The following is a 27,119-nucleotide window of genomic DNA, read 5'->3' as shown; positions in this document are numbered from 1 at the left end:
GGCCTCTTCTTCTACAAATGCACCAAGGTAGGCAAAGGAACTGACAGCTCGCCACATTGTTGCAAGGTATCGTATTTTTCGGACAGTAAGATACACCAAAGGTTAGAGAAGGAAAACAAGAAAAAAAAAGTTTTTGCTCTCTCCGGTGTCCAGAAGCGCTCTGCAAGCCAAATCCTCCATGCGTCCCAATTTTGCCCTCTCTGGCGTCTGGAAGCACTCTGCCTCCCAAACCCTCTGCGCATCCCGTTTTCAGCCTCCCCGATGCCAGGGAGGGCAAAAACGGGACCCAAGGAGGTCTCCAGAGGCCAAAAGCGGGGCCGTTTTTAGCCTGCAGGGTGTTTCTGGACTCCAGGGAAGGCAAAACCGGATGCACAGAGGATTTGGGAGGCCAAACACAGGCCCGTATTCGCTCTATAAAGTGCACAGACATTTCCACCCACTTTTATTTGTGGGGGGGGGGAAGTGTGCCTTATTTTTAAGAGGCCTTATTTTAAAATTTTTAAATTCTTTTAATTAGTCTGTGATTCTTAACTTTCGGGCCAAAATTTATATATATTTTTAAATGTTTTAATATTTGTATTCTATGTTTTTTATCTTGGCTGTACACCACCCTGAGTCCTCAGGGAGAAGGGTGGTATATAAATTGGAAATTAAATTAAATTAAATTATATTCTGAAAAATATGGTGAGTCCTGGGGGGGTGGAGTGGGGGAATAAGTAGGACGAATGTTGCAGTGCCTCTGCTGTCATTCGTAAATGTGAATGACAGCCGTGGTGCTGCAACACTTCTAATTTTGGGACTGAGTCTTAAGTACTTGGGGGAGGGCAATAAACTGAAATAGAAATGGAAAAATAGAGATAAGAAATGGTACAGAAAGCATCTAAGCAAAGAGACATTGACTCTTTCCTTCCTTGGAGGACGAGAAGATCCTTTCCTTCTCCCTCCCAGGAGATGTATTAAAAAAGGATAGTTTTTTTTAATACTAGAGTTTTACTAGACTCATATGTCTTCTTGAACTCTCTGACTGGGGACTAGAGAACTCTTACCCAGAGAGGCCACATTCCTATGGTTTTCAAGCATGACTTCCGAATGCAGGGATTTCTGTTCAGGATCCAGCTGAGACCATTCCTCCTCAGAGAAAGACACAGCCACCTCCTCGAAGGACACAAGACTCTCCTGAACACAGAAAAAAGAACAGAACAGGAGGATTCACAAGATCTGTTCATCTTCATCAATGATTTAGACAAGAGGATAGAAGGGGAACTCATCAAATTTGCAGACAGGACCAAATTGACAGGAATAGCAACACTCCACAAGATAGGCTCGAGATATAGAAGGATTGACAAATTGGCACCTTCTAACAAAATGAAATCAATTGTGAGAAACGTAAGGTTCTACATTTAGGAAAGAAAAACCAGATGCACTGGCATAGAATAGGCGATACCTGGCTCAACAGTAGTAAGGGCAACATGGATCTTGGAGTCCTAGTGGACAACCACTTAAACATGGGTCAGCACTATGCTACAGTTGCCATTAAAACCCCCAACAGAATCATAGGCTGCATTAAGAGGGACAGAATCAAGATAACATGTGCTGGTAGGACTTTATAATGCCTTGATAAGACCGGAGGAAGCTATACTGGCTGACAGGAACTTGAACCTGCTATTCTGGTCTCCATGTTGTGGAAGAACACAAAAATAATCCAGGCCAAACAAGGGAGTGGGGGGGGGGAATAGAAGGAGGGAACCCTCTGCACATCCGCTTCAATTCTTTATGGGGGAGAATAGAAATCTAATAACTTTTCCCTTTCTTACTTGATTTGGAGGTTCAACTGCTGTTTGATCCCCGTCATAAAAACCAGAAAGCTTCATTCTTTTTTTCTCTGTAAGGAATAAATTATTACAAAATGCATAATTAACAAAATAGGAGGAGATATTACATAGATGAGGAGAGTGAAGGTAAGACAGATAGGAAATCGGAGGATCTTCCATTACCTCCTGAGATGTCCTGACTTAGATCTTCCCAAGGGATCCTCCTGAAAAATAGCTCCTGAGGGGGATTTGATGGGTTCTTCTTTCCCTCAGGCTTTCTGATCTCCACAGTGCAGCCCTTCAAACAGGAGGAAGGAAAAAAGAAGCAGAATTAATGTGCATCACACAACACAAAGTGGATTCTTAGTTTGGGAAGGAGGGTGAAGTATTCAAACAGATTCTCTATTCCCTTCTGAACTACCTAAAGTTTCTCACCTGCAACAGGACTTGCTCCTTCTGCTCCTCCGCCTGGCTGAGGAGGAGGCCTTCCGCCAGAGCCACCGCCTGGGAGCTGGTCTCTGCTCCACACTCCCGCACCCAGCCCTCCATCTCTGGGGGCAGAAAAGCCAGGAGCTGCTGCAGAACCACCAGGTCCAGCATCTGGGCTTTGGTGACCTTTTCCGGTATCAGCCATCGCCTGCAAAATCCATGGAGTCGGCTGCAAAGTCCTCGGGGACCCTCAGCCTCCAGGTATTGGATGAAATTCCAGGGATGAACTTGTGAAGGGAGGATGGTTTCCTCCTCCAGGATCTTCTGCCCGGTTCTTGTCCAGAGCTTCGCCCCCTTCCCAGGCTGAGCAGCTGAAGGGCCTTTTCCGGATCCCTCCTTTCCAAAAGGTTGTGTCTCCATCCTTTCTCTGTCCTGCAGAGCAACTCCAAATGGCTCCAAGGACTCTGGTGGGTCTCCAGATGCCTTTTCCTTCACGGGACCATTTCTGGGGCTGCAGGACTGATCCCTGCAAGGGATTCCGCTCTTTTTCTTTTCCCCCAAGAGAAAAGTTTGCCTTGCAAAGACCACAAATGGCTTCCAGTTTTTGTATCTGAGATGGGAAGAAAAAGAAACGCCAAGAATTAGAAAGTGGAATTCAGCCACTGAGCGACCTTCACCCAAATTGCCCGGAGCCCCAAGCGGCTCATCCCAGCGGAGGGCCTAGGTTCCCCCCCCCCCCGATCAGGGCCGGGAAGAAGGCAGCTGGAGAGGTCGCCCTGCTTCTCTCCCTTCCGGGGACAGGATGGGGCCCTCGGGGAGCCTGATGCGAATCCTGCCTCCTCCTCGCCCGGCTTCTCTCCTCTCCTGCTGGGCCTCCCTCCCCCCACTCGGCTCTTCCCTGGATCCCCACCGCCTTCCCGGCATCCCCGCTTCCCCCTGCAGGGAGAGGGCGGCTGGGGAGCATGGGACCCAGGAAGAGACCTCTCCGCTCACCCGGGGTGTGTCCCCCCCGCCAGACTCTCCCGCAGCATCTCCGCCTTCTATGGAGCACCAGGGGTTAAGGCGAGCGAGTGCAAAGTCCTAGAGAGGCAAGCGTTTTTGATGTCACTTCCTTCCCAGCTTCCTGCACAAAGCCAGCCGTGACGTTTGCACTCCAGTGGCCCAATGGGGAAGCGCCTGGGATTCCCTTCCCTTGGCGGAGGGCGCCCCCTGGTGGATTTGGCGCGAAGTACCAGGATGGTAGAAAGCGCAGGAAAAAAGAGCGCATGGGAGGGGGAAGGGAGAGGGCGGGGAGGATGGGTTTGGGAGTAGGAGGAAGAAAGGCTCCTGTCCATGGTTCTCGCCTGAGGGGATCTGCGCTCTGATTGGTTGCTGCGGGTGGAAAGGGGGCGTTTCCCATTTTCCCGCCTTTTCCTTCTGGGCGCCGTTTGAGATTTACCTCAGGATCTTCCCAACTGTCTTCTCTGCTGCGAATCTTTAAATACCTTTATAGGGAAGTAAAAGTAAAAGTTTGTGTCCGTGTCTTCCTCTTCCTTTGGACAGAAGCTGCCTATTTCCTCCACGTTAAACCTCTTCGGTTGCCGCTTCCAGTTGGGGGTTTCTTTTTTATCCCCTGAGAGTGTCGGAAGAAAAATCAGATCCAGTTCCAGGAAGGGAAGAAAATGGAGGCTGCTTAAGAAAGGCTGATTGACGAGCAGAACCAACAACGGCCTGCAGTCAGAAGAGAAGAGAGCTGGAAGGGATCCCCCTCCCACTTTCAGTTTCGCTCTCTGCGCCGAACTCTCCCACCTCCTTCAGGTGACGTCAGAAAGGAGTCTGCCCGGAGACTGATGACGGCTAAGCAGAGAGACTTCCCATTGGTGCTTCAGCTCCTTCTGGCCCCTCCCAACTCAAAAGTCCGAGAAAGAGGCGATTTCCCTCCTTGAAATCCGCGTCTCTTTCTCGAAACGTCTGGGCCATCCGGCCCATTCAGGATTCCCTCCTCGACCCCAAATGTGTAGGAACCCTCTTTCTTTCTTTCTTTCTTTCTTTCTTTCTTTCTTTCTTTCTTTCTTTCTTTCTTTCTTTCTTTCTTTCTTTCTTTCTTTCTTTCTTTCTTTCTTCCTTCTTTCTCTTCTTTCTTTCTTTCTCTTCCTTCCTTCGTTCCTTCCTTCCTTCTTTCTGAGGGTCAGGATCCCCCTGGATCAGATTGAAGAAACTCTTATTTGTGCCTCGGAAGCCCGAATGGCGGCGGCGGTTGCAGGAGGCGGAGACCCGGGAGGCGGCGTCCCCGAGAGGAAGGCTGGCCGGAGGGGAAAGGAGGGCCGGGGATCCGGGGAGGGAAATCAGGGCGCTTCTCTGACGGGATCGGGGTCCAAGGCGGCCGGTGCTTCAGCCCTCACCGCCTCAGAGGACATGTCAGATGTAAATGCCTTATTCCCTAATGTGTAAATAGTGTATAAATGGGATGTCAGGGGTTAACTTATTCTTTGATTCTTAATGTATTCATAATTCACCACTCCCACTCTTGGCTCCACCCTTTGTATATATAAGGAGCCACCTTCACCATTTTCTTCGCTTCTATCTGTGAATATTCAGTGAATATAGAATGCCTGTTATAATTAAAGAGAAATATATTTAAACCTTTAACTCTTATTATTATTATTGAGTCTGATCCTGAAAATATTGCAACAAGCTGGTAGCAGAGGATGGTTAATTGACTCAATAAATACTTAAACATGTCTAAGAAAGATAGGCCCAACACCAGGGCCTACAGCAAAGAAATAGAAACTGAACAAGAAATAATCAACGAATCCACAAACGCGATTTCGAGAGAATCCGAAGAATACACCACTGAAGAAGAAGAATTAATAAATGAAAATGATGACCAGGAGGAAATCGAAATAGAAAATAACGAACTCAGGTCAGAGATATTAAAACTATTAAAAAGCCAGAAGAATGATGAAAGCCTCATCGCGAACCTCCAAGAAATGCTGAAGAACAGCGGAGCAGCGAGAGAGAAAAACATCGCTAAAGAGAAACCCAAAGACCAAAAAATTGTGAGTGATATGACTACAGAGAAAGTCATTATGAAAAAGAAAAAATGTAATCCCGCGCGAAATTTTGAATGGCAGCCATCTTGGTTTCAACAAGCCTCCAAAGTGAGCGAAGCAGAGCCAATCAAAATGCTCAGTTCAAAATTTCTGGCGCGAAAAACGTTATCAGACAACGAAAGTGAAAAGGAAGATTCAAACTCTTCGGAAGAGCCAGAATCAGAAAGTGAAGACGACTCAACGAAATCTCAAGTAAAGTCAGCAATGAAGACGCTTTTTGCTGCATTTGGGCCAAAATTAAAAATTTCCAAAGCGCCAACGAAGAAGCAAGCGAACAAGCCGATACCTCAAGACCTGCACGCTCCCATCCTGACTTCGAGAGCGACGACGCCCGAACCCAGAGAGCCATGTCGATTCCGTCCTACACCACAGACCGAAGCAAGTGCCAACGCACCCAAAAGAAAAAGAAGAGCAATCGCCGCCATCAAAACTCCTAAGACCGAACCAGAGACCGACTCGTCTGAAGAAGAGCAGAGCGAGCGAGCCGCAATGGAGAGAACCTTCCACGACGACGCCAAAGAAGAAATGAACAACGCGCATGTGCGAAACTACGCAGATGGTCCGGAAAGACTTGAACTAGCCAGAGAACCGCGCAGACTCGTTGCGAGCATCCCCATGCCGTTTTGCAATTTCCTACACTTGCGAGACCACGGACTACCTCAGGTTGTAAGTAATGGACAAAATAATGTGGGAAACTTACCCAGTGACTTCCCAAAACTAAGGGTTGATGGCATTAATTTGCAAGAATGGTATCAACAGCTCCAGGTTGTCTTTATGAAAGAAAATTTACTATTTTTTATCACTAGTCCCCCAAGAAGACCTTGGACTTTAAAAATAGATTGTTTACACCATAGAGCATTTTTCCTAATAATATCTAGTGTGTCTCCTGCAATGTATCATAGCATCAAACCAAATCTAACTGTTTCAGAAATAATTCAATGCATGTTTAATTTGTTTCACAGCGATAGTGTAGCTACCACCACAAGAATGTCTAAAGATTTCTTTTCTTCTAGAGTAAAACCAGGGGTTTCCATAAGTGAGCATTTAATATCTCTAAACAAAATAAGAGCTGAGCTGCATTTGAGGGGGGAAGTGATTTCAGATCAAACAATGAAAAGTGTTATTATCAATTCACTTGATTCATCATGGGATAGTTTTATGTCACATTTAGACACCATCAATCTAGGATATTTATCCATAGAAAGTCTATCAAACAAATTGATAGCAGAAGACAATTCAAGAAAAAATCGTTATAGCAATCACACAGAGCACAAATCTTTTAGGAAAGTAGCTTTCCAAGAAAAATATAATGAAACTTTTAAATGCCACAATTGTGGGTCTAGGGAACACAATAGAAGAGATTGTCCCAAAATTTCAAAGGAAAGACACAGGTCAGAATATAGGAATAAATACAATTATAGACAGTCTTCCATAGATAGACATAGATATAGAAGCCCACCACATTACAGAGAAAATAGAGGGGGCAGAGAAAATTCAAAAGAGAGAAAATCTGGTTCACTGAATGGACTAAATAAACAAGACAGCACAAAAACACAACAAAATGAGAACAATAATTGGCTTATTGATTCTGGGGCAACTAATCACACCACTAATAACAAAAATATATTGTCTTCATTTACAGAAGATAAATTTGTAATAAAGGTAGCTAATCAAGAAAAGGTTCAAGTATTAGGCAGAGGGAATGTGACCTTGCCTGGTCTAGGAAAAATAGAGGGGGTATTGTTAATACCAGAAATACCTCATAACATACTAAGTGCCATAAAACTAAGTAGAGATTCTGACATTAATATAGTTTTCTCAAAGGGAAAAGCAACTTTAGAGAAGAATAAAACAAATATAGGCACTGTGATGATTAAAGGAGGCCTACCCTATCTGGTAACAAAAGAAAGATGGTTACATAACATTGATTCAAATATGGAAGATTGTATTGAGGCAAATGATGAAAATATTAGTAACAGTGACAATGATGAATGTAAAATATCTCATGATCACGCAGATACACACAATGAAAAGAAACCAAAAATAGGTAAACCAATTCATGATGAGTGTGCTCACATCTTACATAGGAAGTTAGGACATGCAAGTTTTCCTGTAGTTCAAAAAATGACTGAACACGCAGAAGGTGTCAAAATAAAAAATTGTGAAAACTATTTGGAATGCTCAGTATGTAAATCTACAAAACTAAAAACTAGTCCCAGGCCAAGAAAATCCACCAGATCAACTAACAAAATTTTTGACTTAGTACACATGGACCTAGTTGGCCCTTTAACTCCATCAATCACTTATAGAAAACGTTACTTCCTAACAATAGTAGACGATTACAGTCGCTATGGTTTTGTTTACACATTAAAACACAAGGATGAAACCTTTCAAAAATTTAAGGAATTTTACAAACGCATAGAAACACAACATAATATCAGAATAAAACAAATTATGACAGATAGGGGATGTGAATTCATGTCTAAAGAATTCTCCCAATGGTTAAAGGATAGAGGAATGCTACATTACACGTCTAGTCCATTTTCTGCGTTCCAGAACGGGATTGCAGAGAGAAAAAATTCCACATTACAAACCATGATTAGGTGCACATTAGAGGATGCTGGCTTAAGCAAACAATTTTGGTCAGAAGCCTTACATTATTCAAATTACACTCAAAATAGAACCTGGTCCAGTATTGTGAATAAGACACCATATGAAGTGATGTATAATAGGAAACCAAAATTAACACACATGCACATATTTGGAGTCACTGCAGACGTACACATACCTAAACAGTTGAGAAGAAAGGGAGAAAACGTATCCAGAAGACTAAGATTTATGGGATATGAAACTGGCACCAAAGGGTACAGATTCATTGATAATAATAACAAATTTATAGTTTCCAGAACAGCTGTGTTCCATGAACAGGCCAACTGGTCTAAATTACATCTTAATGAAATATTTCCAAATAAATGCAAAGATACAAAATCTCGTGAGGAAGGGACCATAGAAAATCAAAATATCAACAAATATAAAAACAAAACCAAAACTTGGACAAATAGTCAACACAAAATAAAGACAGACACACTAACAAAAAAAGAAGCAAGATATTTGCATGACAACCATAGCAAACCTGAAAGAGCCATTAGAAACAACAGAAATCAAATACCAAATAAATACAGAGATTACATAATGCATATGGATGGTGAACAAATAACACCTAATACATATGAGGAAGTATTAAAACTCCCTCGTGAAGAAAAAGAAAAATGGGAACTAGCTATGAAAAAGGAGATGGAAAGTTTGCAAGGATTAAATGTATTTACACCTGCAATTGCACCTAAAGATAAAACAATTATTGGTACCAGGTGGATTTATAAAATTAAGAACCTAGAAGGAGGCAATACTTTATACAAAGCTAGATTAGTTGCACAAGGTTATGCACAAAAATATCCGGAGGACTATACTGACACGTACTCCCCCACAGTAAGAACAGAGAGTGTCAAAACAGCTCTAGTAGTAGCATCTGCACTCAATCTTGATGTATTTCAATATGACATACAGACTGCGTATCTACACGCAAAACTAGATAAGGAAATATATGTAAGAGCACCTCACAGTCAATACACTAATAAAAATGAAATTTGGCTATTGAACAAGAGTTTATACGGATTAAAGCAATCTGGTAAAAGATGGTACGATTGCTTGGTAAAAGTACTTAAGACCATGGATTTCAACGCTACCACCGCTGATAACTGTTTCTTTGTCAAAAAGGGTGATGATTACATTGAATTTGTATTGATTTATGTAGATGATATTTTATATATAGGAAAACACAAAGAGAGAAGAGAAACCTTTGTAAATAAGCTAAATGAACATTTCTCATTGAAATCTCTAGGTAAAGTAAACAAATACCTTGGTGTACAAATTAATAAAACTAGAAGGGGATTCAAACTTACTCAGAGGGATAAGATTATTGAACTTCTAAACAAATGCAATTTAAACAATGCCAAACCCTGTGACACTCCTATGCAAACTGATTTCCTTAGAAATACTGATGAATCTTCTCCTGAATTCAAGGATAACACATTTTATAGATCAATAATAGGTTCACTTCTTTATATATCTAATTGGACTAGGCCAGATATCGCATTACCACTCAATTTATTATCAAGACACGTCAGCAAACCAACAATGTATCACTGGGAAGCTGTCAAAAGAATTTTAAGATATCTGAAAAGTACATTAGATTTTTGCTTAGTATTAGAACCTAATGACAATAAAGAACCAAAGCTTACATGTTACGCAGATGCGGATTGGGCTGGAGACATATCATGCAGAAAAAGTACTTCTGGTTATATTTTTCTTTTAAATGACTGTCCAGTTTACTGGTACACTGGTAAACAAGAGCTAGTAGCCACTTCAACCACAGAAGCGGAATATGTTTGTTTATCCAAAGCTGCAAATAACCTTGTATGGTTTAATGATTTAATTTCAGATGTTTGGAAAAAACCTGCTTTGCCTTTTGTTATGCATGAAGACAATAAAGCAGCCATTGAAATATCTAGATCCGATGCCATTGGACAAAGGTCCAGGCATATAGATATAAAATTTAAGCATGTGAGACAATTGTCTCAAGATGGATTTATCAAAGCAGTACATTGTGATACTTCTGAACAATTAGCTGACATATTGACGAAGCCTTTACCTTCTAAACAGCACAAATATTTAACTTCTAAATTGTATGTCTTATATTGTCCTGAATCTGAATGTAATTGGTGTTGTATAGCGAATCGGCATTTAGAGGGGGATTTGTCAGATGTAAATGCCTTATTCCCTAATGTGTAAATAGTGTATAAATGGGATGTCAGGGGTTAACTTATTCTTTGATTCTTAATGTATTCATAATTCACCACTCCCACTCTTGGCTCCACCCTTTGTATATATAAGGAGCCACCTTCACCATTTTCTTCGCTTCTATCTATGAATATTCAGTGAATATAGAATGCCTGTTATAATTAAAGAGAAATATATTTAAACCTTTAACTCTTATTATTATTATTGAGTCTGATCCTGAAAATATTGCAACAGGACAAAAGACCCACCAAAGGAGCCTCTGGATCTCCAGGCGCTGCAGAAACGGCACCAGAATCCTCCCCCTCATCCGGCTCCTTTCCCGGCTGTCCCGGAACAGCGTTTGGGGGGCTGCCCCAGAGAAGGGAAAGGGGCCCAAATTATCCCCCAAAGCCCCAGAAGGTAAATGGGTGGAAAGGAACCAAGGAGAGAAGCAACCTGGAACTAAGGAGAAACTGCATGACAGGGAGGAGAATTAACCGGTGGAACTCCTTGCCACCAGAAGTCGTGGGCGCTTCATCACTGGAGCGTTTTCAGAAGAGACTGAACAGCCCCTTGTCAGAGATGGTATAGGATGGATCTCCTGCCTGAGCAGGGGTTGGACTAGATGGCCTCCAAGGTCCCTTCCAGCTCTCTTCTGTTCTGACTGCAGGCCGTTGTTGGTTCTGCCCGTCAATCAACCTCCTTTCTTAAGCAGCCTCCATTTTCTTCCCTTCCTGGAACTGGACCTGAATTTTCTTCCGACACTCTCAGGGGATAAAATAGAAACCCCCGACTGGAAGCGGCAACCGAAGAGGCTTAACGTGGAGGAAATAGGCAGCTGCTGTCCAAAGGAAGAGGGAGACAAGAAGACAAACTTTTACTTTTATTTCCCTATAAACGTATTTAAGATTCGCAGCAGAGAAGACAGTCAGGATCCTGAGGTAAATCTCAAAGGGCGCCCAGAAGGAAAAGGCGGGAAAACAGGGAAACGCCCCCTTTCCACCCGCAGCAACCAATCAGAGCGCAGATCCCCTCAGGCGAGCACCATGGACGGGCCTTTCTTCCTCCTACTCCCAAGCCCATCCTCCCCGCCCTCTCCCTTCCCCCTCCCATGCGCTCTTTTTTCCTGCGCTTTCTATAATCCTGGCACTTTGTCCCAAATCCACTAGGGGGCGGCCTCCACCAACGGAAGGGAACTCCAGGCGCTCCCTCATTGGTCCATCGGAAGGCAAACATTCCAGCTAGCTTTCCAGAGGAAGTTGCGAAGGATTTGACATCACAAACGCTTGCCTCTCTAGAACTTTGCACTCCCTCTCTTTAACCCTTGGGGCCCTGGAGGAGGCGGAGAGGCTGCGAGAGAGTCTGGCGGGGGGACATCGAGACGTGCCCCTGGTGAGGGGAGGGTCCAATCCTCCCCAGCCGCCCTCTCCTTGCAGGAGGAAGTGGGGATGCCGGGAAGGCGGTGGGGATCCAGGGAAGAGCCGAGTGGGGTGAGGGGAGGCCCAGCAGGAGAGGAGAGAAGCCGGGCGAGGTGGAGGCAGGATTCGCACCAGGCTCCCCGAGGGCCCCATCCTGTCCCCGGAGGGGAGAGAAGCAGGGCGACCTCTCCAGCTGCCTCCTTCCCGGCCCTGCTCGTGGGGACCTGGCCCCTGCGCTGGGATGAGCCGCTTGGGGCAGGTTGGGGGAAGGTTGCTCTGCGGCTGAATTCCACTTTCTAATTCTTGGCGTTTCTTTTTCTTCCCATCTCAGATACAGAAACTGGAAGCCATTTGTGGTCTTTGCAAGGCAAACGTTTCTCTTGGGGGAAGAAGAAAAAGAGCGGAATCCCTTGCAGGGATCAATCCTGCAGCACCAGAAATGGTCCCGTGAAGGAAAAGGCATCTGGAGACCCATCAGAGTCCTTGGAGCCATTTGCAGTTGCTCTGCAGGACAGAGAAAGGATGGAGACACAAGCTTTTGGAAAGGAGGGATCCGGAAAAGGCCCTTCAGCTGCTCAGCCTGGGAAGGGGGCGAAGCTCTGGACAAGAACCGGGCAGAAGATCCTGGAGGAGGAATCCATCCTCCCTTCAGAAGTTCAGTCCTGGACCTCCATCCAGTACCAGGAGGCTGAGGGTCCCCGAGGACTTTGCAGCCGACTCCATGGTTTTTTCAGGCGATGGCTGAGACCAGAAAAGCACACCAAAGCCCAGATGCTGGACCTGGTGGTTCTGGAGCAGCTCCTGTTCCTTTTGCCCCCAGAGATGGAGGGCTGGGTGCGGGAGTGTGGAGCAGAAACCAGCTTCCAGGCAGTGGCCCTGGCGGAAGGCCTCCTCCTGAGCCAGGCGGAGGAGCAGAAGGAGCAGGTCCAGTTGCAGGTGAGAGACTTTAGGGAGCTCAGAAGGGAATAGAGAAAGTGGTTGAATACTTCACCCTCCTTCCCAAACTTCTCTGGCATTCATCATATGTGGCAATTGTTCCCTTGTTTTCTCACTCAACCTCACAGATGGATATTGGGGGTTTTGAGATTGTGTTCCGAATATAAGAATCCACTTTATCTCATGTGATGTATATTAATTCTGCTTCTTTTTTCCTTCTTCCTGTTTGAAGTGCTGCACTGTGGAGATCAGAGATCCTGAGGGAAAGAAGAACCCATCAAATCCCCCTCAGGAGCTATTTTTCAGGAGGATCCCTTTGGAAGATCTAAGTCGGGACATCTCAGGAGGTAATAGAAGATCCTCCGATTTCCTATCTGTCTTAACTTCGCTATCTCTTCTTTTCTATAGAATATCTCCTTCTATTTTGTTAATGATGCATTTTGAAATTATTTATTCCTTACAGAGGAACAAAGAACAAGGATTTCTGGTTTTTATGACGGGGATCAAACAGCGGTTAAACCTCCAAATCAAATAAGAAAGCGAAAAGTTATTAGATTTCTATTCTCCCTTCAGGAAATGACGCGGGTGTGCAGAGGGCTCCCTCCTTCTATTTCCCCCACCTCCCTTGTTTGGCCTGGATTATTTTTGTCTTCTTCCACAACATGGAGAGCAGAGTAGCCGGTTCAAGTTTCTGTCAGCCAGCATAGCTTCCTCTGGTCTTACCAAGGCATTATAAAGTCCTACCAACACATGTCATCTTGATTCTATCCCTCTTAATGCAGCCTATGATTCTTTTGGGGGTTTTAATGGCAACTGTAGCATACTGTTGACCCATGTTTAAGTGGTTGTCCACTAGGACTCCAAGATCCCTGTTGCCCTTACTACTGTTGAGCCAGGTATCACCTATTCTAGTGCATTTGGTTTTTCTTTCCTAAATGTAGAATCTTATGTTTCTCACAGTTGATTTCAACCCTAACCCTAATCTTTCGATCCTTCCATATCTGGAGCTTATCTTCTGGAACGTTGTTATTCCTGTCAACTTGGTCTTGTCTGCAAATATGATGAGTTCCCCTTCTATCCTCTTGTCTAAATCATTGATGAAGATGAACAGATCTTGTGAATCCTCCTGTTCTTTTTTTTCCCCCTGGGTTCAGGAGAGTCTTGTGTCCTTCGAGGAGGTGGCTGTGTCTTTCTCGGAGGAGGAATGGTGTCAGCTGGATCCTGACCAGAAAGCGCTGCATTCGGAAGTCATGCTTGAAAACCATAGGAACGTGGCCTCTCTGGGTAAGAGTTCTCTAGTCCCCAATCAGAGAGTTCAAGAATGCAGATTTTAATTAGGGTTTTTATTAAAAAAACCACTAATCAGATATCGTCTCCTGGGAGGGAGAAGGAAAGGATCTGGCCTTTTTGTACTCCAAGGAAGGAAGGAGTCAATTAAAATTATGAACTTTGTGGTCCCTGAGGTCAAAAGATTGGGGACCCCTGGACTAGAAGACCTCCAAGGTCCCTTCCAACTCTGTTATTCTATTCTATTCCTTAACTCAAAACTGACTGAGTGAGATTTGCATATATATATACCATAGATAATTGTAAAGAAAGAGATGTTTTCTAGATATTTTCAAAACTTTCATGACTCATGAATATAGAAATCATCATATCTATATACACCAGAAGGAAATTCACTTGACTTTCTACAGTTTGATCTTTTTCTCTTGTAACCCTTGTTATCATTTTCATTTCCCTTTTGCTTCGAAGGTAATAATGGGCAGGAGAATCAAGATTCCTGTGAACTGTTCCAAGTGATCAATGCTAAAGATGGAACGGAGAAGTTTGGAATTCGAATGGAATTCAATAGCCATGAGAGGAACCACTCAAAGAATTGTTATCAGGAAAGCTCATCTTCCACTGATGCTCCGATGCAAGACTTCAATGCCCAAGAAGAGAAAATAAGGAAAAAATATACTGGAAAAAGTGTGAAGCTATTAAAAGATAAAGTAGAAGTAAATGAACATTATTTAACCCAAAACAAAGGAGAAGATGCTATAGGAAGACACAACGGACAAAATTACAATGGGACATTCATTCTTTCTCTTGGAAATAATTTCCTTACATCTGAAAAAGCGATTGACACAAAAGAGAAGCCTTATAAATGTTTGGAATGTGGAAAATGTTTTAGAACAAGCTGGCAATGTACTATCCATAACAGGATCCACACAGGGGAGAAGCCGTATAAATGCATGGAGTGTGGAAAGACATTTACTCAGAGCACTGAACTTACAAGACACAAAAAGATCCACACAGGGGAAAAGCCATTTAAATGTTTGGAATGTGAAAAATGTTTTAGAACAAGCAGGCAACTTACTATCCATAAAAGGATCCACACAGGGGAGAAGCCATATAAATGCATGGAGTGTGGGAAGACCTTTGCTCAAAGAGGTAATCTTATTTCCCATAAAAGAATCCACACAGGGGAGAAGCCATATAAATGTATGCAGTGTGGAAGGACCTTTGCTGAAAAACGTACTTTTATTTTCCATAAGATGATCCACAAAGGGGAGAAGCCATATAAATGCATGGAATGTGGAAAGACGTTTGCTCAGAGCACTGGACTTGCAAGACACAAAAAGATCCACACAGGAGAGAAACCATATAAATGCATGGAATGTGGAAAGACCTTTGCTTATAGTAGTGACCTTAGAAGACACAAAAAGCTCCACACTGGAGAGAAACCACATAAATGCATGGAATGTGGAAAGACCTTTGCTCAAAGAGGTAACCTTACTTCCCATAAGAAAATCCACACAGGAGAAAAACCATTTAAATGCATGGAATGTGGAAAGACCTTTACTCGAAGAGGTAGTCTTACTTCCCATAAGAAAATCCACACAGGAGAGAAGCCATATAAATGCATGGAATGTGGAAAGACCTTTGCTCAAAGAAGTAATCTTACTTCCCATAAGAAAATCCACACAGGAGAGAAGCCATATAAATGCATGGAGTGTGGAAAGACCTTTGCTTATAGTAGTGACCTTAGAAGACACAAAAAGCTCCACACAGGAGAGAAACCATTTAAATGCATGGAATGTGGAAAGACCTTTGCTCAAAAAGGTAATCTTACTTCTCATAAAAGGATCCACGCTCAGGAGAAACTATATTGCAATAGCAATTCCACTTAGACTTATATACCACTCCACAATGTTTTACCACAGTCTCTGAACAGTTTACAAAGTCAGCATATTGTCCCCAGCAATCTGGATCCTCATTTTACCCACCCCAGAAGAATGAAACCATGAGCTGGTCAGGATTGAACTCCTGGCTGTGGACAATTAGCCTGTAGTACTGCATTCTAACCACTGACCCACCCTATCTCTCTAGATTTGTATGTGTGTGCATATTGTGCCTTTCTGATCCAAATGAGACAAGGTTGAATTCAACAAAATGAAACTTAGGAGAAAAGTAAGATTTTACACCTGGGCAGGAAAAACAGATTACTTGAAACCTGGCTCAAAAACAGTAATTGGGAGAGGGACCTTGGGAGTCTGAATCAATGATCACTTAAACATGAGTCACGTGTGTGCAGCAGCAGCCAAAAAAGCTAATATAATCCTTGATTGTATAAACAGAGGCATAGAATGCCTGTTTAATCACAATCACGTGAAGTATTAGTACCGTTTTATAAAGCCTTAGTAAGACCACACCTGGAATACTGCATCCACTTTTGGTCATCACATTACAAAAAAGATGTTTAAGTTTTGGAGAAAATGCAAAGAAGAGCAGCTAAGTTGATTAAAGACCTGAAGACTAAAACATATGAAGAACGGTCGCAGGATTTGGGTGTGGCTAGTCTACAGAAAAGAAGGATTAGGAGTGACAGGATAGCAGTATTCCAGTACTTGAGAGGCTGCCACAAAGAGAAGGAAAGTCAATTTATTTTCCAGAGCACGAGAGGGCAGAACAAGAAACAATGCCTGTGAACTAATCAAGGAGAGAATCAGCCTCGAATTAAGGAGAATCTTCCTTACAGCGAAGACAATTAACCAGTGGAACAGCTTTCCTTCAGACATTGTGGTTGCTTCATCTCTGGACATTTTAAAGAAGAGACTGGATAGTCACTTGTCTGAAATAGATCCTGTAGGAATATCAATAGATCCTGAAATGGTATAGGATCTCCTGCTTGACCCGAAAGTGCGGATAGGGGCACCAGCTGCCAAATACTCGTACTGGGCTTAGGACTTCAGGCACCAGGGCTCTGTCATTTCGTGGATGGACAGAAGGAGAAAGTTGTGTCTCTGGAGGGTCTTTAAAAAGAAAAAAAAATTCTACCGATTAGAATGGGAAAAAATTTTTTTGGTTTATTAAACAGAATGACTACAAAATTTATTTGGCAAGGGAAGAAAGCCAGAATCAGATTAAAAGTAATACAAGACACAAGAGACAGAGGAGGAATAGCTTTCCCGGACTGGGAGACCTATTACCAAGCAGCTGGCTTAGTCTGGATAAAGGAGTGGATAGAATTAGAAAATAAAAGACTCTTTATATTAGAAGGACACAATCTTCATGTAGTGTGGCACACATTTCTATGGGGGGTGTGTGTGGAAACAAAGCACTCATGGATACTTCAAAAGACATGTAATTAGGAATTCACTCTTAACAATTTGGAACAAAATTAAGAAACATCACTATATAGGAGTACCATCCTGGATCTCCCCAGAAGAAATATTAACACACCCAAATTTAGTAGACTGGTCCAAAATTATTAGATATAGGGATATTGTTAATGAAGGGGGAACTCTAAAAGCAAAACACGAATTGAAACAGGACTTAGGTAGGGAAATACAATGGTGGTCATACCTATGAATAAGATCAAAATATATTGAGGAGAGGAAAACTGATCAAATTAGAGTAGAACTAACCGACCTTGATAAAATTCTGTTAAAGAATGAACAAAAACTAATTAGTAAAATATACAAATTTCTATTACGGTATAAACTGGAAGAGGAAACCGTGAAAGAAACGATCAAATGGGCCCAAAATTTTAATTATCTGATAGAGTTGGAGAAGTGGGAGAAGATGTAGAAAACAAATATGAAATTAACAATCTCAACTGCATACAAGGAAAACCAGATGAAAATGTTTCACAGATGGCATCTTCCACCAGCAAGAATAGCGAAAATGTTCCCCAGCAACTCTCCGAAATGCTGGAAGTGTAAGATTAGTTATGGAATATTCTATCATCAATGGTGGACATGCCCAGTGGCGAAAAAATTTCGGAAGAAAATAAAAAATTGGATCGAAGAAATAATCCAGCATTCAATAGAGGGAAAACCTGAATAATTACTTTAAAAAAAATATATCTTTATTTACATTTCAGTTAAAAAGAAAAAACAACACAACATAAAGTGACACACAAAACACAATACAACAATAAACATACATACTTCCATATAGTACCTTAATGAACAGGTATTTGGTACTATAGCTCTAAATTATATTCCGGAGAAGACAGAACATCTTATATTTCTTAGTACATCACTTAGGTCTATCCGACCACACTTATCTTATATAATATAAATTTCTCCTTAAATACCATTCCTCATCTGATGTGGGTTATAATTTCCTCTTTTCTAACCATTTATAGAATTTGTCCCAAGCCAGACCTACTTGTGTTTGCTCTCTATCCTGTAGTTTTTTAGTTAGCGTATCTGCTTCCGCACATTCTAAATTTTTTTTTTATAATAGCCTCCTCTGTTGGCAAGAAAGGTGAGTCTGGGGGGCTGGAGGAGAGGTGGGGAGGGGACCATCTAGGGGAGGCCTCATTCGGCTCCTTTCCCAGCTGTCCCCGAACAGTGTTTGGGGTGCTGCCCCAGAGAAGGGAAAGGGGCCCAAATTATCCCCCAAAGCCCCAGAAGGTAAATGGGTGGAAAGGAACCAAGGAGAGAAGCAACCTGGAACTAAGGAGAAACTGCATGACAGGGAGGAGAATTAACCGGTGGAACTCCTTGCCACCAGAAGTCGTGGGCGCTTCATCACTGGAGGGTTTTAAGAAGAGACTGAACAGCCCCTTGTCAGAGATGGTATAGGATGGATCTCCTGCCTGAGCAGGGGCTGGACTAGATGGCCTCCAAGGTCCCTTCCAGCTCTCTTCTCTTCTGACTGCAGGCCGTTGTTGGTTCTGCTCGTCAATCAGCCTTTCTTAAGCAGCCTCCATTTTCTTCCCTTCCTGGAACTGGGTCTGATTTTTCTTCCGACACTCTTAGGGGATAAAATAGAAACCCCTGACTGGAAGCGGTAACTGAAGAGGTTTAATGTGGAGGAAATAGGCAGCTGCTGTCCAAAGGAAGAGGGAGACACGGACACAAACTTTTACTTTTATTTCCCTATAAACGTATTTAAGATTCGCAGCAGAGAAGACAGGAAGATCCTGAGGTAAATCTCAAACGGCGCCCAGAAGGAAAAGGCGGGAAAATGGGAAACGCCCCCTTTCCACCCGCAGCAACCAATCAGAGCGCAGATCCCCTCAGGTGTGAGCCCTCCCTCCCTCCCTCCCTCCGCCACAATGGGATGTTCTGAACCATTCTAGACTTTCCTCCTCCAGCTGCTAAATTGGATATTTTAACTTTTAACGTGTTCAAAGGAAACATAGATAAAATGACTTTCCTTTTGTCCATTTGATTTAATTGTCAGGTTGGAATGATTTTTTTTCCTTGCACTGTGCTAAAAAGGAGTCAACGTCTTTTTTCCTTTTTTTCTTCTACCTCAGACTTTCTTTTCCCCTCTCTCTCTCCTTCCCTCAATTTCCCATTTCTATTTTTGTGTTTTGTATAATAAATAAGATCTTGAGACTCTAGAAAGAGTGCAGAGAAGAGCAACAAAGATGGAGGCTAAAACATTAAAAAAAAACAGTTGTTGGAACTGGGTATTTTCTAGTCTGATGAAAAGAAGGACAAGGGGAGACATGATGGCATCTTCCCATATCTCAGGGGCTGCCAGAAAGAGTTTTTCTTTCTCCTTTCCTTTCCTTTCCTTTCCTTTCCTTTCCTTTCCTTTCCTTTCCTTTTCTCTTTTTTTCTTTTCTATTCTTTTTTACTCTATTCTTTATTCTCTTCTCTAAATAAGAAGCAGACCAAATTAAAGAGATGGAGGTGGAGTTGCACTATATAGAAGAAATAACCAAACTGCTAGAAACGCAACAGAAGAAAGGCAAAAACTTCCTTCAATGCATTTGGGTTGATATAAAAGGGGGAAAAGAAGCACAGAGGTCGAAGCCTTTGTCTGGCAGGGAGCCATTGGGAGGGGCCTTTCCTCCTACTCCCAAGCCCATCCTCCCCGCCCTCTCCCTTCCCCCTCCCATGCGCTCCTTCTTCCCGCCCTTTCTATAATCCTGGCGCTTTGCCCCAAATCCACCAGGGGGCGTCCTCTTCCAAGAGAACGTCATGGTTGCCTTTGTACAGGAGGCTGTGGAGGAAGTGACAACACAAACTTCTCAAGGTGGGAGTCCCTTCCCGGCAAAAAGGGGAGGGGCCTCCAGGCAGGTTGGGGGAAGGTCTGGAAGTGGCTGAATTCCACTTTCTAATTCTTGGCGTTTCTTTTTCTTCCCATCTCAGATACAGAAACTGGAAGCCATATATAAATTGGAAATTAAATTAAATTAAATTAAATTTGTGGTCTTTGCAAGGCAAACTTTCCTCTTGGGGGAAGAAGAAAAAGAGCGGAATCCCTTGCAGGGATCAGTCCTGCAGCCCCAGAAATGGTCCCGTGAAGGAAAAGGCATCTGGAGACCCACCAGAGTCCTTGGAGCCATTTGCAGTTGCTCTGCAGGACAGAGAAAGGATGGAGACACAACCTTTTGGAAGGGAGGGAGCCGGAAAAGGCCCTTCAGCTGCTCAGCCTGGGAAGGGGGGGAAGCTTTGGACAAGAACCGGGCAGAAGATCCTGGAGGAGGAAACCATCCTCCCTTCAGAAGTTCCACCCTGGACCTCCATCCAATACCGGGAGGCTGAGGGTCCCCGAAGACTTTGCAGCCGACTCCATGGCTTTTGCAGGCGATGGCTGAGACCAGAAAAGCACACCAAAGCCCAGATGCTGGACCTGGTGGTTCTGCAGCAGCTCCTGTTCCTTCTGCCCCCAGAGATGGAGGGCTGGGTGCGGGAGTGTGGAGCAGAGACCAGCTCCCAGGCAGTGGCCCTGGCGGAAGGCCTCCTCCTGAGCCAGGCGGAGGAGCAGAAGGAGCAGATCCAGTTGCAGGTGAGAGACTTCAGGGAGCTCAGAAGGGAATAGAGAAAGTGGTTGAATACTTCATCCTCCTTCCCAAACTTCTCTGGCGTTCATCATATGTGGCAATTGTTCCCTTGTTTTCTCACTCACTCAATATCCTCACAGAAGGATATTGGGGGCTTTGAGGTTGTGTTCCAAATATAAGAATTTACTTTATCTCATGTGAGGTGCATTAATTCTGCTTCTTTTTTCCTTCCTCCTGTTTGAAGGGCTGCACTGTGGAGATCAGAGATCCTGAGGGAAAGAAGAACCCATCAAATCCCCCTCAGGAGGTAATTTTCAGGAGGATCCCTTGGGAAGATCCAAGTCCGGACACCTCAGGAGGTAATGGAAGATCCTCCGATTTCCTATCTGTCTTAACTTCGCTATCTCTTCTTTTCTATGGAATATCTCCTCCTATTTTGTTAATGATGCATTTTGAAATTATTTATTCCTTACAGAGGAACAAAGAACAAGGATTTCTGGTTTTTATGACGGAGATCAAACAGCGGTTGAACCTCCAAATCAGGTAAGAAAGGGAAAAGTTATTAGATTTCTATTCTCCCTTCAGGAAGTGAGGTGGGTGTGCAGAGGGCTCCCTCCTTCTATTTCCCCCACCCCCTCACCTTGTTTGGCCTGGATTATTTTTCTCTTCTTCCACAACATGCAGAGCAGAATAGCAGGTTCAAGTTCCTGTCAGCCAGCATAGCTTCCTCTGGTTATCTTGCTCTGCTAGGTACTCCGCCAACTTTGAATTTACAAGAAGCAATTTTTAAAAAGTCCTTCAAGAAATAGGAATAAACGTATCGTAGTGGCAAGAACTGCTAGAGACCATTTTTGGGGGGCAATTCTTTGACTCAGAATTCTGCAAGGCTAATGAAAGATAAATAAATACTCACATTGCCACATTACCATTTTTAAAAAGCCTTATTCATAACCTGTAGTTCAAAAATAAGCAAATCATATTAAAAGATAAAGTAGACTGTTAAAATCCAAGAAGTGAGCATGTTGAGCATGTAATCAAGGTACTTTGGGCTATAAAATAATTTCCAACCCTCTGATTTATGCCTCGATTAGGAGATCAAACATTCCCGCTTTGCAAAGGCTGAGAAATGAATTTCCCAGGGAATTTTCTCTTCCTTGTTTTCCTCCTTTCAGCCAATGGCTCAGACTACTAGATCAATCAATGATAGACAGAGTGATAGATCAGTTGATCCAGAAGTGGGATTACTTTACTGAAAAGCACTGAAACTTCTGCAGAATCAATGATCTTGATAAAACTTCCCCAAATATTTCTTCAGTGAAAGCAATTTTCAGATTTGCCCATTTTCTCACCTAATATTAAGACTTGGTAATTTGGGAACAATGGAACAGAATAACAGAGTTCTTAGGGATCTTGGAGGTCTTCTAGTCCAACCCCCTGCTCAGACAGGAAGCCCTATAAAATTTCAGATAAATGGCTGTCCAATTTCTTCATAAACACCTCCAGTGTTGGAGCACCCACAATTTCTGGAGGCAAGTCATTCCACTGATTAATTGTTCTCAATGTCAGGAAATTTCTCTTTACTTGTAGGTTGGTTCTCTCCTTGAATCGTTTCCATCCATTGCTTCTTGGAACACTTCTATCATGTCACCCCATCTAGTCCTTCTTTTCATGAAACCAGACTCACCCAATTCCAGCAACCGTTCTTTATATGTCTTAGACTCATGTCCACTAATAATTTTTGTTGCTCTTCTCTGCACTCTTTCTAGAGTCTCAAGATCCTTTTTACATCTGGCAACCAAAAGTGGATGTAATATTCCAAGTGTGCTCTTAGCAAGGCATTATAAAGTAGTATTAACACTTCATGTCATCTTGATTCTATCCCTCTTAATGCAGCCTATGATTGGGTTATTGGTTATTTTGGCAAATGTAGCCTACTGCTGGCTCATGTTTAAGTGGTTATCCACTAGGACCAAGATTTATTTTATTTTATTTTATTTTATTTTATTTTATTTTATTTTATTTTATTTTATTATTTTATTTTATTTTATTTTATTTTATTTTATTTTATTTTATTTTATTTTATTTTATTTTATTTTATTTTATTTATTTTTCAATTTATATACCGCCCTTCTCCCTAAGGACTCAGGGCGGTGCACAGCCAGAATTAAGAACATGAAATACAAATATTAAGAACAATTAAAATATATATAAATTTGGCCCAAAAATTTAAAAATCACAAACCAATTAAACATTTAAAAAATTTAAAAATTTCTTCTTAAGCCAGCCCGGCTTGCTGGAAAAAGTGGGTTTTAACGGCACGGCGGATCCCAACAAGATCCCTGTTGCCTTACTACTGCCTTCCTACTGTTGAGCCAGGTATCACTTATTCTATGCCAGCGCATTTGATTTTTCTTTCCCAAATTTAGGACCTAACATTTCTCACTGTTGATTTCATTTTGTTAGATGGGGCTCAATCTGTTGATCCTTCTGTATCTCGAGCTTATCTTCTGGAGTGTTTTTATTCCTGTCAATTTGGTCTTGTCTGCAAATTTGATGAGTTCCCCTTCTCTCCTCTTGTCTAAATCATTGATGAAGATGAACAGATCTTGCGAATCCTCCTGTTCTGTTCTTGTTTTTTCCGTGTTCAGGAGAGTCTTGTGTCCTTCGAGGAGGTGGCTGTGTCTTTCTCTGAGGAGGAATGGTCTCAGCTGGATCCTGACCAGAAAGCGCTGCATTCGGAAGTCATGCTTGAAAACCATAGGAACGTGGTCTCTCTGGGTAAGAGTTTTCTAGTCCCCAATAAGAGAGGTCAAGAAGACAGATTATGGTTAGCTTTTTTATTAAAAAACCACTAATCAGATATCGTCTCCTGGGAGGGAGAAGGAAAGGATCTTCTCGTACTCCCAAGGAAGGAAAGAGTCAATGTCTCTGCTTAGATGTTTTCTGTGCCATTTCTCACCTGTATTTTTCCATTTCTATTTGGATTTACCTGTGGAGGCTGAAAAGAACGAGGTGTGCTTTTATGTGTCCTCTGGAGGTCATGTGAGAGGAGTGTGTTGTCATTTGTCCTCTGAAACCTCCAAAATTGTGTGAGAACAGAATTTTCACACTCAGCCCATGGAAGAGCATTCTCCCAATCCACTTCAAGAACAAAGTTTGCCTCATGCAATGTCACTCAGAGCATCCTAGGGTTACAGGTGATCCCCGAGTTACTACAGTTCACTTAACGACCGTTCCAAGTTGCGACCAGCCCACTCCCAAGTACTTAAGACTCAGTCCCAAAATTATGAGAGTTGCAGCACCACAGCCATTGTTCATACTTACGAATGACAGCAGAGGCGCTGCAACATTCACCGTACCTATTCCCCCACCCCGCAGGGACTTACCGTATTTTTCAGACTGTAAGATGCACTTTGCCGACCCAGGAACTATACTATACAACCATTTAAATATGAGCCAGCTGTGTGCAGCAGATACCAAAAAAGCCAACAAACATAGTTCTAGGCTGCAAAAACAGAGGGAGAGAATCAAGATCACGTGAAGTGTTAAGACCATTTTATAAGGCCTTGGTAAGGCCACACTTGGAATACGGCATCCAGTTTTGGTCATCACAATGCAAAAAAGATGTTGAGACACTAGAAAGAGTGCAGAGAAGAGCAATGAAGATGATTAGGGGACTGGAGGCTAAAACAAAGAACATTTGCAGGAACTAGGTATGTCTAGTTTAATGAAAAGAAGGACTAGGGCTGACATGATAGCTGTGTTCCAATATCTCAGGGGCTGCCCCAAAGAAGAGGGAGTCAAGCTATTCTCCAAAGCACCTGAGGGCAGGACAAGAAGCAACGGATGGAAACTAATCAAGGAGAGAAGCAACTTAGAACTAAGGAGAAATTTCCTGACAGTGAGAACAATTAACCAGTGGAACAACCTGCCTCCAGAAGTTGTGAATGCTCCAACACTGGAAGTTTTTAAGAAGATGTTGGATAACCCTTTGTCTGAAGTGGTGTAGGGTTTCCTGCCTAAGCAGGGGGTTGGACTGGAAGACCTCCAAGGTCCCTTCCAACTCTGTTATTCCATTCTATTCCTTAACTCAAAACTGACTATTAGTATTAGTGGTCCGCAGGATTTCAATGGGAAGTTTCCGAAAGATGCCCTAATTAATTAATTCATGAGCCACAAGCCAAACTTCAAAAGAAATACAGTCATTTATTATGAGCACCATTTCGGCAATATTCGGATGCAGTTAGAACTAATCCCATGTAGATTTACGTTTCCCTGTGACCCTGTCTCTCCCCTCCTCCCTGGCCATGTCATAAATCACATTCTCCAATTAACCACTTTGGCTGGCTGTGAAACCCAAAACTCTCCTACTGATTAAAACTATTAAAACATTGAAATTTTGAACTTTGTGGTCCCTGAGGTCCAAAAGATTGGGGACCCCTGGACTAGAAGAGCTCCAAGGTCCCTTCCAACTCTGTTATTCTATTCTATTCCTTAACTCAAAACTGACTGAGTGAGATTTGCATATATATACCATAGATAATTGTAAAGAAAGAGATGTTTTCTAGATATTTTCAAAGCTTTCATGACTCATGAATATAGAAATCATCATGTCTATATCAGACCACTATAAGCATGCAAATATACAACCTAATGGAATTTTGGAGAAATTCAGAAGGAAATTCACTTGACTTTCTACAGTTTGATCTTTTTCTCTTGTAACCCTTGTTATCATTTTCTTTTCCCTTTTGCTTTGAAGGTAATAATGGGCAGGAGAATCAAGATTCCTGTGAACTGTTCCAAGTGATCAATGCTAAAGATGGAAGGGATAAGTTTGGAATTCGAATGGAATTTGAAAGCCATGAGAGAAACCAGTCAAAGAATTGGAATCAGGAAAGCTCATCTTCCACTGATGCTCCGATGCAAGACTTTCTTGCCCAAGAAGACAAAATAAGGAAAAAATATGTTGGGAAAAGTGTGAATCTAATCAAAGCTAAAGTACAGGTAAATGAACATTATTTAACCCAAAACAAAGGAGAAGATGCTATAAGAAGACACAATGGACAAAATTACAATGTGACATTCATTCTTTCTCCTGGAAATAATTTCCTTACATCTGAAAAAGCGATTGACACAAAAGAGAAGCCTTATAAATGTTTGGAATGTGGAAAATGTTTTAGAACAAGCTGGCAACGTACTATCCATAACAGGATCCACACAGGGGAGAAACCATATAAATGCATAGAGTGTGGAAAGACCTTTGCTCATAGTAGTACACTTACTTACCATAGGATGACCCACACAGGGCAGAAACCATATAAATGCACGGAGTGTGGAAAGACCTTTGCTCATGGCAGTACACTTATTTCCCATAAGATGATCCACGCAGAGGAGAAGCTGTATAAATGCATGGAGTGTGGAAAGACCTTTGCTCAAAGAAATCATCTTATTTCCCATAAGATGATTCACACAGGGGAGAAGCCGTATAAATGCATGGAGTGTGGAAAGACCTTTTCTTATAGTGGTGGACTTACTACCCACAAAAAGATCCACTCAGGAGAAAAGCCATATAAATGCATGGAGTGTGAAAAGAGCTTTGCTCAAAAACGTTATCTTATTTCCCATAAGATGATCCACACAGGGGAGAAGCCGTATAAATGCATGGAGTGTGGAAAGACGTTTACTCAGAGGAGTGGACTTAGAAGCCACAAAATGATCCACTCAGGAGAGAAGCCATATAAATGCATGGAGTGTGGAAAGACCTTTGCTCAAAGAAATAATCTTATTTCCCATAAAATGATCCACACAGGGGAGAAGCCGTATAAATGCATGGAGTGTGGAAAGACGTTTGCTCATGGCAGTGGACTTACTACCCACAAAAAGATCCACTCAGGAGAGAAGCCATATAAATGCATGGAATGTGAAAAGAGCTTTGCTCAAAAACGTTATCTTATTTCCCATAAGATGATCCACACAGGGGAGAAGCCGTATATAAATGCATGGAGTGTGGGAAGACATTTACTCAGAGCAGTGGACTTAGAAGATGTTGTGGCCCATCAGCGGCCTGTGCAGCTAGTAGCTGATTCCGACAGTGAGGAAGCTGGTGTGGTGATGTGCCAGCAGCCTGTGCAGCTGGCACTCGAGTCAGACAATGAGGAGGCTGGAGAAGATTTGGTGCCAGAGGCAGGGATTCAGCCAGGGCCTTCAGAACCTCCAGAAGCTCCCATAAGTGAAGAGGAAGAAGAGGAGGAGTCTCTTCTCGATGCATGAGCGCGCAGAGGTGCAAAAAGGCAGGAGTGGCTCCTCAGGAGGAGGTCTCCTTGAGAGTAAGGCTTGGGGCTAATTGGCCACTCCCCTA

General features: G+C 42.7%; 2 protein-coding genes across 2 annotated transcripts in view; one reads left to right on the top strand and one right to left on the bottom strand.

Annotated features, from left to right (window-relative positions):
- The window catches only part of LOC139311654 (zinc finger protein 721-like), a 34,909-nt gene extending 32,167 nt beyond the window's left edge, over positions 1-2,742 (bottom strand). The window contains exons 1-4 of the mRNA XM_070936140.1: positions 2,247-2,742; positions 1,995-2,109; positions 1,815-1,882; positions 1,047-1,176 (exon numbers count right to left, since the gene is read on the bottom strand). Coding sequence (XP_070792241.1) covers positions 1,047-1,176; positions 1,815-1,882; positions 1,995-2,109; positions 2,247-2,660 — 727 coding nt within the window. The 5' untranslated portion in view covers positions 2,661-2,742. The remainder of the gene's footprint in view (positions 1-1,046; positions 1,177-1,814; positions 1,883-1,994; positions 2,110-2,246) is intronic.
- A 9,366-nt stretch (positions 2,743-12,108) lies between these two features.
- On the top strand, positions 12,109-26,787 carry LOC139311613 (zinc finger protein 708-like). Its single transcript, XM_070936082.1, is given in 10 exon segments — positions 12,109-12,522; positions 12,755-12,869; positions 12,986-13,068; positions 13,677-13,806; positions 14,278-15,009; positions 15,076-15,210; positions 15,295-15,655; positions 26,059-26,271; positions 26,356-26,656; positions 26,658-26,787. Coding segments are annotated over 10 exon segments (2,556 nt in total). The 3' UTR covers positions 26,730-26,787.
- The last annotated feature ends 332 nt before the right edge of the window (positions 26,788-27,119 follow it).

Source organism: Pituophis catenifer, unplaced genomic scaffold (assembly GCF_029215685.1).
Source record: "Pituophis catenifer annectens isolate HBS135680 unplaced genomic scaffold, rPitCat1.0.hap2 SCAF_2, whole genome shotgun sequence".
NCBI classification, from domain to species: domain Eukaryota; kingdom Metazoa; phylum Chordata; class Lepidosauria; order Squamata; family Colubridae; genus Pituophis; species Pituophis catenifer.
This window is presented reverse-complemented; position numbering and strand designations above follow the sequence as displayed.